The following is a 15,307-nucleotide window of genomic DNA, read 5'->3' as shown; positions in this document are numbered from 1 at the left end:
ATGCCAAATATGCCAAGAGAACCCACCAGTGTGATAAGGTTCATTTTCTTTTGTGCTTTCTAGAAATAAAAGAGGTAAAATCAGGGCGAGGGCACAGGACCGTGTAGATTTTAGAACTAGAAGGGAACTTGGTTTTCATTTGTTCTAACCTTGCCCTCTGATACCTAAAGAAGCAGGCATCTCAGAAAGTTGATGTGGAGCAAAGAAAGGACTAGAGCAAAGCTTCCTGATTCCAGAGCCGGTTTGCTTTTTACTGACCTTGGCTTGGGATCTTCATCTCACCTCTCCTCCCCTTTGTCCCCTCCATATGTAATTCCCATTATATGTCCAGGGAATCCAGAATGCTTGTATTAGTTTTAACTTACTCCAGAAAGGCATCCTTAATTCCTCCATGTCTAAACTTTTTCATATGTATACAGAGTAAAAATTAACAATACGGAAATCGTATGTTCCAGAACTACCACCAATTCATTCATTAATTCAACCAATAGCTTTTGTGTTTCTACCGTGTGCCAGGCACAGGGGGGATGCAGTGAAGAAAGTAGGTGGAAACGGGCACAAATTCATCCTGCCACAGAGCTCGCATTCCAGTGGGGAAATACACAACAAACGAGAGAACTTCGTAAAATCCTGTATTCGTAGTGATGAGTGCCATGGGGAAAAAGCAGGGAGAGGGACTAGGAAGTGAGGGGGTGTGCACATGGAGGTGGCGGCGGGGCTGTATTTTAGACCAGGTGGCCAGGAAAGGCCTCCCTGAGAAGTAAAGACCACAGTTGGGTTGTGGAGCACAAATGTAAGCTACTAGCCCAGAGACCCCGGGCATCAACATCTCCCAAGAAGAGCAAGCGAGGAAAATGCTGGAAAAGGTGGAACCGATGGACTGATGTTCTTCTGCTGTTTTCCATAGTCCGGGCAGCAAGAAACGGCGGCCAGGAAAGGTTGTGTTGGTATCCGCATGGAAAAGAAATGCCTGATGATTTGTGGTCTCATCTAAAGAACTTTTCTTAGAATATGGAATTTACAGAACAGAATTCAGATTGGTGAGAGGTATTATTTTGTTAAAAAAAAAAAAATCCAGAGAGCATGAAGTCATGCCAATGCTACTTGGCAAGATGACATGAGATTTAAAACTTGAAGAAAATGGTGAAAAGTTCAGTTATTTGATTCATCTTAATACATAGTTAATTATGAGGGTTTTGGCTGAAGTGTGAAACTTACACACAGGCAATGACTAATTCCATATTTTTTGAGAGTTCATTGTTTGCAAACAGAACAGCGCTTCAGAGACTCAGAGGGGAGCAAGACACCATTCTACCTCAGTGAACTTTCCCACTGTGTGTAAATCCATTTTCTCTTCTTCCTGGGCATCCGGCAGGAATCCGTTTTCCCAGCTTCCCTTGTCGTTAAGCATGGCCTGTGTAATGGGATTTGAGTGGACGTGATGGATGCCCTTCTAGGTACGGCCCGTAACATCCTAGGGGATCACAGCATCTCAAGATGCCAGGAGTTCAAGACCCTAAATCATTAGCTGCAAAGTTGTCTGACACGCGTCTGATTACATTTCACATCAACAAGATCTTGACGTCTGTTTGTGCTGAAGTCCTGAGATTTGGACCAGCTCATGTTGCCCAACCAACGAGATTCTTAATAAACATTAACATAGACTCTTAGAGCCTGCAGAAAGCTTTCACGTATCAAATGATTCTGGGAAGCACCCTGGGAAATAGGGTGTACTTTTAACCTTTCCATTTCACAAAAGCCAAAATCGATGTTTGCTGAGCACTGAAGTCCTTGGTCATGATCACACAGGTAAGACGCAGAGGGCAGAGTGTAAAGCACCGGCTCTCAAACTGATAAAAATACCATAGGCGTGGAAGTAAATCTCACGCAGTGCATTTGATCAATGCAGACACAATACTAAGGGGTTGCAAAAGAGGGAACTGACACGCTCGGCTGAAGCGGCCACACGAGGCTCTGGCGGAAGATTTATGGTCAGCGTTTGCAAATTGACAGGAGAAATGGGAGAGGACACATGGAGAAAGTTCCTGTAAATTCTGACATGCGATATGAGTGGCGAACAGAAATAGAAGAGGCTTGGCATCTGTTCTAATGTTTCAAGGGAAGTTGGAGCAAGCAGTGCAGTTTTTTGAAGGAAAACAGGAACTGGTAATTCAATACAAATACAAAAACTATTTATTGAGTGCCTGCCAGATGGAGGGCCTTCCAAGAGTGTACAGAGGATACAGAGAGAAGATAACAAGAGCACAGCCCATGTTTCAGATGCATTTAGAAACCACTCAGGGAACTAGTCATAAACGACTGTAACACAATGTTGAGTAAGATAAATATAAATAAGAAGAGTGATGGGTTTTAAGGGACAAAGAAGTGACATGAGAAGGACATGGGAGAGAGAGGTGAAGCTTCATGGAGGAGGTAAGATGTCAACGTTGACCTTGGAGGAGATGCCGTCGACGGGGGGTCGTTATGGATTACGTGAATTCGGGAGGGTCACAGATAACTCCCAAAAGAAGGATGTTATCAATATTTTGAGCAGGGACCTCTCTTCCTGGATAATTAAATCACTCCAAAATGTGGCCATGGTCTAGGGGACAACAAAATGCATTTATAACTTGGGTATGTTTGTTTAAACGTGGGATCACCAACTTCCAGTGACACCACAGCTCTGTACCTTTCTAGTTCCATTGAAACTGCCTGGCTTCCAGTGAATTCGGGCAACGACTGGCCCTGTAGACCAGAGATGGTGTGCGTGAGTTTGGGTCTGCAGCCCAGCAGCCCCACGAGGCAGCTTACCGAGGTGTCCTGCCTAAGGAGAGCCACTTACCATGAACAGGGCTTCGTAATTTTCAATCATTTTCTGCACCACAGCGATGATGGCTGTGCTCTCCTCAGCCCGGGCTGAGCTCTGGACAGAGAATTCTTTGTCCGATGATTTCTGCTTGTGCAGCAGGTTGGGTCCAAATATGGTGGCCAAGTTCAGAGAGGTCATTTTGTTCCCAGTGACCTGTAAGAGTGGACGACACAAGGATTGGTGTTATTTTTGCTTTTCAAACTGCTGGGTGGGTTGGTCATCAAAGGGACCTTTTTCCTTTCCTTTTTTTCCCTCCCCTGCAAGGACTATATCACCTTTGGCAGAATCCATGAGGAGCACCGTCACTTCCCTTTTGTTTCATATCTTGGATTGACTCTCATAGCTTAGTGGTCATTTCGATAGCATATTAAGTATAATTTCACATCTCTAAGTTATCCGTTGTGAAACTGGTATTTATAAAATGTCTTCCGTGTCTGCATCCACGCACCCATCCATCCAACCAACCACTCGTCCCTCCATCCGAGCCAGCCAGCCTTCCGCCTGTCCTGGCATCTATCAGCCCATCACCCCTCTATGAAATCACCCACTCAGGGCCTACCACAGGCTACACCATTTTCATGGATTTGAATTATTTAAAATTTTCCCAACAATGACCACAGTACAGTCCTTATTTTATAGAGGTCACTTTCTAGAGGGGAAGTAAACATATCAGTTACAGGGATTGGGTACAAAGCATGAAGCTATCAACTCTGGCGGCCCCAGGGACACTTCAAAGACGTGGTGATATTTGCACAAAACCATGAAAGAGGAATGGAGTTGGTTAGGCCAAAAAGCAGAGGAGCTGAGGCAAGCGACGATTTCACAGTAGGAGGAACACCGTATGCAACAACAGGAACACGTAAACTACATCCAGGTACCCCCAACCCCCACCCCCCCCCCCCCGGCAACAGCATCATGGGGGGGGTTCTGCGGGAAAGGCGGGCAAGGGCCATGGCAACGTGTCCCCTGTGGGCAAAACTGCCCCTGGTTGAGAACCACTAGGCCAGGCAACTTTTTCTTTCTCTTGTCGGTATTAGTTGCAAATCTAGGAACACAGGGATACGTGTGGGGACTGTGGCTGTTCGGTGGGGCTCCTTGGTCTGGGAAGACGTGCGGAGCCTTTGAGAGGCACCTGGGTGCCCAGCATGGAATTCAAGAGTCCTGATTCACAGCCACAAGAAAGACTCCTGGTCCCACCCTTGTCCTGGGGAGCCCTGAGCTGGAGCTGGTGGCAGTCCAGGCCTGCGATCCTGGCATGGCACATGGCAGGTGCTATTTTTAGAAGGTGAGCCTGTTTTTCAGGCCTCCTGCCAAGTGAAATGCTTTCACATGTAAACACTGGGCATTTTCACGGAAATACTCTTTATCCGTAGGACTGTTTGATTATTTTTCTTCTGCATTTTACTTCATGGATATAAAAGTTGCCATTTTTTCATTTGCTTTTTCCTTTCTCTTCCTGGAAATTTACGGCTGAGGATAAAATCAACTATGTGTCATGTTCAAATTCATCCCTTTGGAACTTAGGCTTTTGGAGCGCTTCCCTCTACCCCCTTAAAGTCGTATCAGGGTTTTCCTATTTTTTTTTTTTTCAACATTAACAAATAGGAGATTTTGTTTTCCTTTAAAAGAATGTTTAGCACAAGGACAGTCTAAAACTCTGTTTCCGTTCCCTCCTTCCCCTGTTGCTATTCTGGGAACGCAATCCAATCCATCCGTCCGTAGAATGGCAGGGAGATTGCAGCTGGAGACCATGCTGCTGTGGCTTGTTAATGCTTTCTTTGCTGGGTTGTGATTTGTTTTTGTTTTACTGTGCGTGAGACTGGAAAGGGGACTCGCTCGAAGACAGCCTCCAGCCTTGCAGCCCGTGGTCCAGCTTCTACCTCTACGGGGGTCTAGGTTACAACACGTGCCCTTGGGGGCAGCTCATGAGCTAATTATGAGCCAGCCAATTAAACCACCGATTTTATCTTCACTAAATAAGCATCCCAGAGCCTTTCTAAACCTAACAGGAATCGCTCGCCTTGATGATCAGTCTGGCGTGCACGGTCACCGGACTAGGAACTTTCCATAGGCTGTTTCAGTTCTTTTGTGCTATAAGCTGGGGAAGCAGCTGGACTGTTGTCCTTTTCTTTACACCCAGGGAAGTGATGCCCGGAGCCCGGGACGGGGGGGGGGGGGGGGGGTGTGTGGGGGAGCCGGCCCCACTCCCCCCCCCGAGCCGGCCCCCCCCCCTGGTCACCGCATGGGGCAATGGGAAAACTAAACTTTAAAGCAAGGGCTGGGATTGGGGTGGGGAGGGCGAGACACTGGTCCTGCTCCAGTTCCAAAGCCAACCTCCCACTTCCTGAAGGTCTACACCTCCTCAGAGATCAGTCATCCTGGTTTTATGCCGGTGGCTCTTAAGGTCTTTTCTGCCTCGCAGACTTTGTGAAGAACTGAAGGCCGGCTATGGACTCTCCCACCAAAAACGAGCATATCCACACCACACTTTCTGCAGTACCAGAGCAATCTCAGACAACCTGAAAATCCACTAGGGTTTTTTTTTTTTTTTTTTTTTTTTTTTTTTTTTTTTCCAGGCTCAAGAGGTTTCAGTGATGTTCCTGCAGTATTCTTTCTTAAAGAAAGGAAACCGTTATTCCCTTTGGGAATTTCTCTTTTCCCCAAGGAGCAAAGCAAATAAAACGGAATCAGACAAAGTGAGCATAGATAGTGAAATGTCATTATCATTTCCCCCCCAATTTCCCAGCCAACAAATGTTCTCACGCCCTTCTTGTCAAAATCCTTAAGATCCTATTAGTTAATGATGCAGGACACTGTAAGTGCCGATTGGAAAGGAAATATTCTGCTCATCTCACAGAGGAGGAAGCGGAGACCATGCCCCGGCCCAACTCCCTTCTCTTCCCTCTTCCTCTAGGTCATAGAAACCAGGTTGGGCAGCGCGGCGCTGGTGGCGTATGGGAGCCTCCAAGCTCCTCGATGCTCTCTGACCGCAGCTCTCCACGTTGCAAGCCACAATCACTACCCAGCAGAGACAGAACCTGTCTAAGACCGAGAACCGAACGGGCGAGAGGAAAAGCTGAAGGCGGCTCTGTTTCTGGACCATATTTGACGGCTGGAGCCCCACCTCGCCGCAGTGCGCCCATCCCGTGGCCTCCACGTGCTTGTGCCAAGCCACCACCAACAAAATATTCACAAACAACCGCCAGTCCTCCCCCTCCACTCTGAGCCCCGACCAGAGGGGCTTCCGGCTCACCCCCATCCCCACGCAGGGCTTACGTGGTCCGTTCACTCGAGCCCCTTGAGACGTCTCCTCCAGGAAGCCACTCCTAACTTTCCTGGACCGTGTTCACCGCCTTTCTCCCGAGACTCTGGGCTGACTGTGCACTGCCTCCCCTAATTCCACACTTGCCTCGTGTCCTCACCTCCTCCACCTCCTAGGGGCCGCAGCATCCCAGGAGCAGCAACTGGACAATTTTGGAACAACACTCAGATCGGGGCCCAGGATGTCCGTGATTCGAACACCAAGGCCACTGTTCCATGGAGACACTGACAACGCGAACTGCTGTTTTCCACATCGCCAGTCACACAGAGGCTTCCCAACACTCTCTCTCCCCACCTCTACCAAGCTACAGCATGGGTCATACAGCCTTAGCAGAATCCTTCCCAACGTGCAGGGCTTAAAGGAATGCGGCACCTACGCCCTTACAAAGGCATCCGGTAGTCTGTGAACACAGCCCGATTCCTCTCATATGTCCTCGGGACCTTCCCACTCCAGAGCCTCTACTCCAACCGAGATGGCCGCGTGGGCTGCCTGTTCGCCTGGGACATCTCACCATTCCACAGAAGCAAACCGCTCCTCCTCTTTCCCCAGCTGCTTGAACATTTGGTTGCTAGTGCTTCATTTTGACTCAAGGTTCAGCTTTGCTGTTCCCGGGACACCATCACATTAGAGTAACGCAGTCTTCCCAACTGTGCCGTGCCGGGTGGAGACTCTGTATCCCCAAACTTCAGGTAAGGAAACTCAGGTTTAGGGAGGTTAATAGATTTCTCCAAGAACACCTGGTCAGTTAGTGATAAAGCTACCCAGAGCTCTCAACCAGGGGTGACTCTGCCCCCTCCCCACCCCTCACAGGGTACTCGGCATTTAGAGATGCTTTTGGTTGTCACAACGGGGGCACGGTAGGGAGCCGCTACCGACATCAAGCATTTAGGATAAAGGCCCAGGACGCTGCTAAAATATCCCAGAATGCACAGGACAGCCCTACAAGTACTTGGTCCCAAATATCAATCATATGGAGGGTAGAAAACCCCCAGCTAGACCCAGGGGGGTTTTTCCCCCAATTCCTAGTCTAGATTCCTGTCTTCTTAGTAAGCTAGACCAGTTTGGGTTTGAGCCACAGCTGCGACTTTACTGGTCACTGGATGGCTCCGACCACTATCCCATACGAGAAGGTCGTGGGAATGAAAATGACGGGCCCTCCCTCTCCTGCCATCTTTGAGGGTCCTGTCATGCTTGCTCTGCAAATCTATTGTGTCTATGGGGTCCAGGGTGCCTCCCGCAGAGTTGTGCCCCTATGGGATCCTGGTGGAGTTACTTAACCCCCTAGGCCTCGCTTTCCACCTCTGAAATGCGGAGGCAGTGACCGCGGCCTTGTGCAGTGGAGGACTGACTGTATCGTGATAAAGCCTCGGGCACGCAGCTGGCATGAGGTCGGAGAGAGGGCGATGACAGCTACAGTGCCAACAGGCCAAGGGTTGTCGGTCCCCAGCCCGGAATCTCTTCTTCCTTTGGGCCTAGGTGATGGGGTTTCGTTCAGCATTTGGACTGAGAGAGTGTCTGCAAAGGATTCTAAAAAAGCAAGAGTTGCTTTGATCGGACTTCCTGCTTTCATCGATGCCTTCTTCTTCGTCACCTAAGACCCGACTGTCGGCTCCCACGCTACTGCAGGAGCATCAGAGAAGGGGTTGGCGCGCCTAGGAACGCAGACAGGGCCCTGCCTCCACCCAGTGATTTGGCAGGTGATTTCACCGCTTGCGTTGCATCCGCAGCTGATAAGGGATGACACCCAGGCGGGGAGTCCAACTACCACTTAACAATTATGAGAATTACAGTATATCCCAGGGAGAGCTGTGTCTGCTAAAATGAGGTGCCGGTACCATATTACGAAGCCTGAAGCCAGCAGAGGGTTCACTAATTATAACTACGATAGAGAGACATGGCTAAGTCAGGAAAGTTCCATTCTTGCACCAACGGCGAGGATGACCTCAAGAAATGCAGAACTGCCTTTTCTGGATTAAAGTGGAAAAAAAAATAGGACCAGGATTTTTAGGAAAGAAACGTGATAAATATAGAACCAAATCCACCATAGGGCTGAGTTCTGCTTAACAATGATTGAAAAGAAAAGGTTCCGTGGTGGAATAAGGCCTTTGGCATCTTCGTGTTTGATTTGTAATGAGTGTTACTAGCATAGGAAAGGGTCTGAGATCACCGGGGCAGTCCAAGGTCAAGGAGAAGTATGACTGGATGGTACCAAAAAGGGAAACAGATCTCTTGTTACGGTGAAGACTGAATAGGCTGCTTGTTAACTGGTCACCTAAAATTGAAGTCAGCATCTCCTTTGTCCGAGGGTGAAACCAAAACCACCTTGAAGCATATGGCTGCATATGAACCAAAGAGAACCGGACCCCAGGACCTCAGATGCGCAGGGGGTGGAGCCACCCTAGGGCCCTAGTGGGGACTAGGTTCAACAAGAATATCCCAGGAGGGCCCACAGGACTGTGCAGAATCTGTTCAGAGGCTGACATGCTGTGGCATCGAGATGCATGGCGATGGTAGATCAGGCCTTCTAGATCCTTCTACTTCCTTCTCCACCAGGTTTGGAAGCAGGACTGACTCTCCATGGCTTTAAGCCAGTCGATTTGAGGGGAAGGGTTTAAGGAGAGAAAGAACCTCTTAAAAGGAGGATAGCACACCTTTAGCCATAGGGCAGATGGGAGCTTGAGGGACAATCTGGAAGAATCACAAGGTGACAACATAGTGGGGGCCCAAGTTAAGGAAGCAGATCAAATTAATGACAATGACAGCAATCTCCCCCTGCCCCCGTTACTCCATTTTTTCACAGCTGTAAACACCTCCATAGCCCATCGCTTGTCTTCTTCACACAAATGGAAATTCAAGGTCTTGCATAAAGCATCATCAGGGAAAATGGCAGCCTCGTTTAGAAGCATTCTGGAAACACAGGACGTCAGTGGCCTATGTGATCCTAGGAACCGTCCCTCCTGAAAAAGGCCTGCACTGGTTCTCCTTCTACATCAACAGCAGGGTCAGGAAAGGGCAGGTGCCATTTCCTCCAGGGGAAGCAGATCATCAAATTGATGGCCCACTCTTCTGCAACTGGAAAAGGGAAGAGTCACAGCATTGAGGGCCGCTGGGGGCGCGTCCTACCTCTTGCCCATCTTTGCTGACGTTGTCATTGGCATGCCTGGCCACCATGGAGAGGAACTGGAGGAGGCGGTGCAGGGTGTCACAGTTGCAGGGAGGTAGAAGATAGACGAGGAGCTGCAAGGTGCCCAGCTGTTCCTCGGGCTCCAACACTAAGCAAGGCAAAGGGAGGCATTCTGAGTAAGTTAAAGGGGGAATTCCCACTCTTCAGGTCCCGAGAAGAGGCCCCTCTCAACCCCTTTCGGAAAGGGATGAGCCAGGCCAGTCACGTTCCACCGCACCCATCCTCCCGCTGGCCTCGCCATTTAGCACCAGGTCCTATGAAGGCCGTAAAGATCAGGGAGCCCTGGGGGATGCACCAGGCGCAGCGAGCATTACCACCCCGGGGAAGAACGGTAGCTTCAAGTCCCCTCCTGTCCTCTCTCTCCCTTCCCTGCCGTCCTCATCATTTACTGTGTAGACTGCGATCTTCCATTTTCAGGAAATATTTGCTAACAGTGCCTGGGAGTTGGTGAACATTCTAAAAGCTGAGTTTATAGCAGATCTGAGGCCCTTTTCTGTTGAGGAATCCACAAGGAATTGACTTTTTGTTGGCAGTAGCCAAAGCCAGGGCACAATGGCAGTCTTCACGCTCTTCCGTGATCCTGTTTTAATTGTGGCATCGGAGGAAGAAAAATACGGAGGCTGTCCCAGTTCTGGCCTGTTTCTCCCCGCCCCTCCTCCTTTGCTCCTCCATGCGATCTGGGTCGATAGCCCTCAAGCAGCCATACTGAAAGCCCTGCCCCTGGGCTATGCCACTCTGCTTTCCCCTGGAATGCTGCCTGCTCCCTTTCCTCACTCTGGGTTTCTATGGCTCCCTCCGTCCTCATACCAGAAACGCAAACTCACTTTTAAGGCACAGACTCACTGTGAGCTCTTGCTGTTCCTGCAAAGCATCAGTTTATAGCACTTTCTACTGGGCTGGGGTCATCTGAAAGCATCCCAAATTCCTCTTTGTTTTATGGTAACTTTCTTCTTGCTAATGCTCCCCAGGGTAAATCTCAGAAAATTCCCCAAATAGGCCACTCATTAGAGACCAATAAATAAGAAGCAAAAAAAGTCATTGGGAAACACATGTACAAGGTCCAATGAGTGAGTCGGTCATCCCAGTAAATCCCTAGACATGTTCCTGCAAATGGCCGCGTTACGCACAGAGAGTATTGATGAAGGCTGTGTACAGCTCCCTGGTGAGAAGGGGGTCCGGCATGTCCCTCAGGAACTCCTTCAGCAAGGCAGCCACATCGTGAACGCTGTGCTCTTCCTCCAGAGAGACATCAACCCCACGGTCGAATTCCTCACGTAACTGGAAAAATAATGGTTCACGACATATCTCACCATATATCACATATATCCCACGACACCTATCTCAGTGTTCAGAGCCCAGCAAACGAAGTGCGGGGACATGCAGTATCTGGTCTTAAGTTCACACAGACACCAGAAAGGAGAAGAAAATAGCGCGTTGCCTTGATCTACAGAGTCTAACCATGAATGTATTTTCACACGCATATATATATGCATCATTATGCATTATTAAATAAATGCATTATTAAATGAATGTATCTGTAGGTTTACTGTTAATGATGCAAGCAGAAGGGCTGGAGAATGACATCCAGAAGGTTGGGAGGAAAGAGCTGAGGGGGTTAGGTCAAGGGTGAATGTGGGAGGGAGGAATTCATCTATCACACAGCAGTTCTGCATGTCAGCGATCCTACCAGGTTGGAATTTTGACATTTTACAGAAATACTCAACAAGAAAGCAAGATTTTTTGCTGCGCATGATGAAACTAAAAACCCTGATAAGCCATTTGTGACTAAGCCTCAAAAGATGACAATTACTAAATAAAAGCTGCCTTAGATTAGTCAAAGGAGCCTTATTAACAATTCCCAAAGGGAGTCCCTGCCTTATTCGTTATCCTGGGTTCATTAGCGTTTATGACAACATGAAAGCACAATAGCAAGAGGAAGGGAGTCATAACTCTGCAGCCAACTTCTATGGCCGGCAGCTCAACTTCTCCTATGTATTGTTTTCTTCTGTAGAAACAAGTCCGGGAGTTCCTCAATCTCCTCTATGCAATACGCTTCTCTAAGAGTTCACTGGTTCACTTACTCATTCATTCATTCACTGGATTTCCTGTGCACCGGGCAGAGGTCTAGGCTCTCCAAGTATGCTAGGGAACAAAGAGGCAATGTCCCTATCCCCTCCCCAGCTCTCAGGCTGCTGGAGAGACTGATGAGCAACTGGTAATCCCACAGATGATTAATTTGCTGTTAATATTGTTATTCGGAACAACTGTTCTGACTTAAGAAGTGTAGGGTTCTAAGAAGTGATGTTCAAGAGTAAAATGGTGGGTTAGGGGATATGTCACCCTGGGAATCGAAGTCTCCATAACCACAAATTATATTCTGATTGGATAATCCTTAAATAAATCTCTATGCAAAGGTTTTCCCTTTGGTGGGTCCCGATGTAAGTGAGGAATAACTTCTGAGACTAGCCGCCTCTCCGCCTGGTGAGAATGCCATTCCCGTCCCGAGCTGCCCACTGATGCCCGGCAACTCAACAGCAGTGTGCAGCAGGCAGCCAGAACGGGAGTCTCCCCCTTGGCACCACTCCTTCCTGTGATCCCTCAAACCCGCCAGGTTCTCTCCCTGGCACACGCACATGCAGAAAGAATGAACCATGGGAAGAGGCTTCATCTAAATTGTGGGATCTTGAGTTTAACCCTGAGCTTGAACGGAACCTGGGGCAAACTGTGTGATCTTGAATCAAGTTTCTTAATTTTTCTAAGCCTCGAAAGAAGTGGGCGAAGGGGCCCCTCTCACAGCCGGTGGCTGGAGTCAGTAAGATAATGTTTTGAAAATATTCTGCTGCTCTGCCCAGGCGAGAAGGCCCCAGAATGTTATCATTCTGCCTTCCTTCCTGCAAGCTCTGTGGCAAAGTGTTGCATGTTCTGTAGTCCCTTGTGCGGCTATTACAAATAAAGGCACCCACCAAATAAACAGAAAAAGGACTCCTTTTTGGAAGCCCCTTTTCTCTTGATAAAAAAGAAGTATCAGGGGGTGTTGATTTCAGTTAGTTTCAACACTATGAACAATTATTCCTTCAGCTTTATCAGCTAAAAATTACTTTCATTTGGCTTCGCTTTTGAGTTGCTGTGTTCCTTACTGCTTACTGGTCTGTTGGGACCAATGGAGGAAACGTCACGTTTTAATTTTCTTTTAGCCAACAAATGAATTCTTTTTTCAAAGGGCGGTTTGCCTCTTGTGAAGCCCTCATGAGTACAATTACCTGCCCGCTCACAGGAACCTATTCCTGAAGGTCTAGCATCAAACTTCTGTCGCGGGAATGTTGTACGATGCTGAAGGAGCAAGGGGCACGGTCCCCGCGTGTACAGTGAGTTGGGGGTGGGAGGAACCAGTGGTTCCACGGAAATGAAAGAAGAATGATTTCTTTTTGAGAAAGTAAAACTATAAATACAGCATCTTATATGAAGGCAATGTCAAGGGCATCATTTCATTACGTTTTAGTAAAAACAAGTGCCAGACAATTGTCGTCTGTTTATTATCCTTTCCAAATTAGGTGCTCTCTGAATCTCCTGCTTTTACAGTTTCAATAAGATGTTTATAAATAATCTTTGTTTGGCCGGACACACCATGAACACATCCAAACGTTTTGATTTCAAAGGTCTGATCCTAACTCCATCACAACCTTGCTGAGCTTCTGAGGCGTTGCCTTTTACCTCTTGGGAGTCGATTATCCTGTAATTGGTGGGAGGATTCAGAAATGCGGCTCTGAGATGCATTTGCAGAAGCTGGAGCTTCGTGCAAGGTAATTCAATTGAAAGTCAAGAAACGTACAAGACAGTCTTCGCTTTTCACTTACCTGTCTCACTCTCTTTTTTGAGCTTCCAACTCGGAATATCCCCACCGTCTGGAGGCCTGCAAAGAAGAAAACAAAGTCAACAGTCCCGTTTTGTGGCTTGAAATTGGAGGAAAGCACTGTGGACATAGAATAGAATGCCAGCAACACACGGAACAGCAACGTCACGATGGCGTGCACGAATGCTTGCTTAGTTACTCCCCAGTAGCCTCTGCAGGTACCCGAAGCGTAGCCCTCTAAACACCAGGGACCCATCATGTTAAATGTTTTTGATGAAAAACTTTCCCTGTGATACTATGTATTTCCATATCATCCCTATATGAAAAATACAATTTTCTTCATCATTCAGATTCATCATTACTTAAACACGCATTTTATATGAAGTCTTAGTTCTTTATCAATGTTAAAAATAGACATTTATTGTTTCACTGGTTAGAATTAAAACAAGTACATATTAAAATCTATAAAATGCAGAAAAATGTAAAAGATTATGTTTTTAAAAATACCTGATGCAGAAATAACCACTCTTAATATTCTCTTTTATTTCTATCCAGTCTTTTCTCCATGTATGTCTGTGTGTGTGTATTTTTGCTTTTTACATAGTTGAGCCAGAGTTTTCTCTGATTCAGGTTTGATTCTGGGGCAGGGGGAGGGGGCAGCAGAACACTTCCTAAGAAGTATGATGTACTTCTTTCCTTCGACGGGGCACGGAATGTCTGAGTGGCTCTCCTTTTCCTGCACAAGCCATTAATCATCATCACTGATGGTCATCGCCTACATTTATTTTTTCACTGGTGGCTCATTTTCTCTTCATTTGGGATAATCAATTATGAGGGTTATGCTGGTTTGGAGCCGCCCATGCTGGTATGGACATTCTGTAGCCACGTGGAGAGAGCTGGCCCGCGAGGAAAGACAGTGGACAGACTCATGCTCTCCTACCATCGTTTGAATCCTGGCTCCAGCTGTGTCTCAATCTCGATATAATACTGAAACTTCCAGTTTGTAAATAGGATCTTTGGGAGGGGGGAGTGCTTTCCTTAATCTAATTTTATATGGGTTCCTCTCTCTTGCCACTGAAAGAGTTCGGAGTAGTACAACATATCATTAAATTGGAAAGAATTACAATCTTTATAACATTATTTCTTTCAATCCAGAACCAAAGTCAACATCTTAATTTGTTTAAATCATGTTTTAGATTTCTTGGTAGAACTTTACAGTTTTCTTTATAGAAGTTCCTTGCTGCTTCTTATAGATACTCTGGGTATGTTTTTGATATTAATATGAATGAATTATTTTACAGTTAGAGTATATAACTGATTACTGCTCTTACATAGGAAATAGATATCTTTTTGTATATTTATTTTATGGTCTTGCCACTTTATGTATTAAGTATAATCCCTTTTTGGCTGGATTTCCAGGGCTTTTTAGTTAGAAAAGATTAGTATCTATAATTACAAACTCATTTATAAATATAATTATAAATCCATAAACCCTGTTTACCAGTTCTATAGCTTACAAATGGTATCCTGAACTTCTGGAATAATTTGAGAGGCTAATTCTTGCTGATTTGTGGAATCACTTGTTGGTGACTGCCCTCGGGTAGGATTTTGCTCTACATCTGTTTTCTTTTCTTTTTTTTTCTCTTAAGATTCTATTTATTTATTTGACAGAGAAAGAGATCACAAGTAGGGGTAGAGGCAGGTAGAGAGAGAAGGGGAAGCAGGCTTCCTGCTGAGCAGAGAGCCCGATGCGGGGCTCAATCCCAGGACCCTGAGATCATGACCTGAGCAGAAGGCAGAGGCTTAACCCACTGGGCTACCCAGGCGCCCCTGCATCTATTTTCAAAAGACTTCCATACCTTCCTTGTTGCTGCTCTCAGTCTGTCTTCCTCACAAGTGAGGCCAACCCCTAGCCTAATCTATTGCTTCTACCTCGATGGGAGCTTGTGAACAGGATAATCAAGCTATTTCGAGTCACTCCAGAATTATACTTTTTACCTGCAAAGGGAACACAGTGAGTATCCGTCTGAAGAGTTATGCAAGGATTCAATTAATTAATGCATATAGAGTTCTTCGAATCAT

At 46.9% G+C, this 15,307-nt stretch overlaps 1 protein-coding gene across 6 annotated transcripts in view; it reads right to left on the bottom strand.

Annotated features, from left to right (window-relative positions):
• The window catches only part of ARHGAP6 (Rho GTPase activating protein 6), a 490,820-nt gene that overhangs the window by 28,087 nt on the left and 447,426 nt on the right, over positions 1-15,307 (bottom strand). For all 6 annotated transcript variants that reach the window (XM_059386131.1, XM_059386129.1, XM_059386130.1 and 3 more), the window contains exons 6-9: positions 13,230-13,285; positions 10,503-10,653; positions 9,315-9,463; positions 2,843-3,022 (exon numbers count right to left, since the gene is read on the bottom strand). In XM_059386131.1, coding sequence (XP_059242114.1) covers positions 2,843-3,022; positions 9,315-9,463; positions 10,503-10,653; positions 13,230-13,285 — 536 coding nt within the window. The remainder of the gene's footprint in view (positions 1-2,842; positions 3,023-9,314; positions 9,464-10,502; positions 10,654-13,229; positions 13,286-15,307) is intronic.

The sequence above is a fragment of the Mustela nigripes genome, chromosome X (genome assembly GCF_022355385.1).
Source record: "Mustela nigripes isolate SB6536 chromosome X, MUSNIG.SB6536, whole genome shotgun sequence".
In the NCBI taxonomy this organism is placed as follows: Eukaryota; Metazoa; Chordata; class Mammalia; order Carnivora; family Mustelidae; genus Mustela; species Mustela nigripes.
This window is presented reverse-complemented; position numbering and strand designations above follow the sequence as displayed.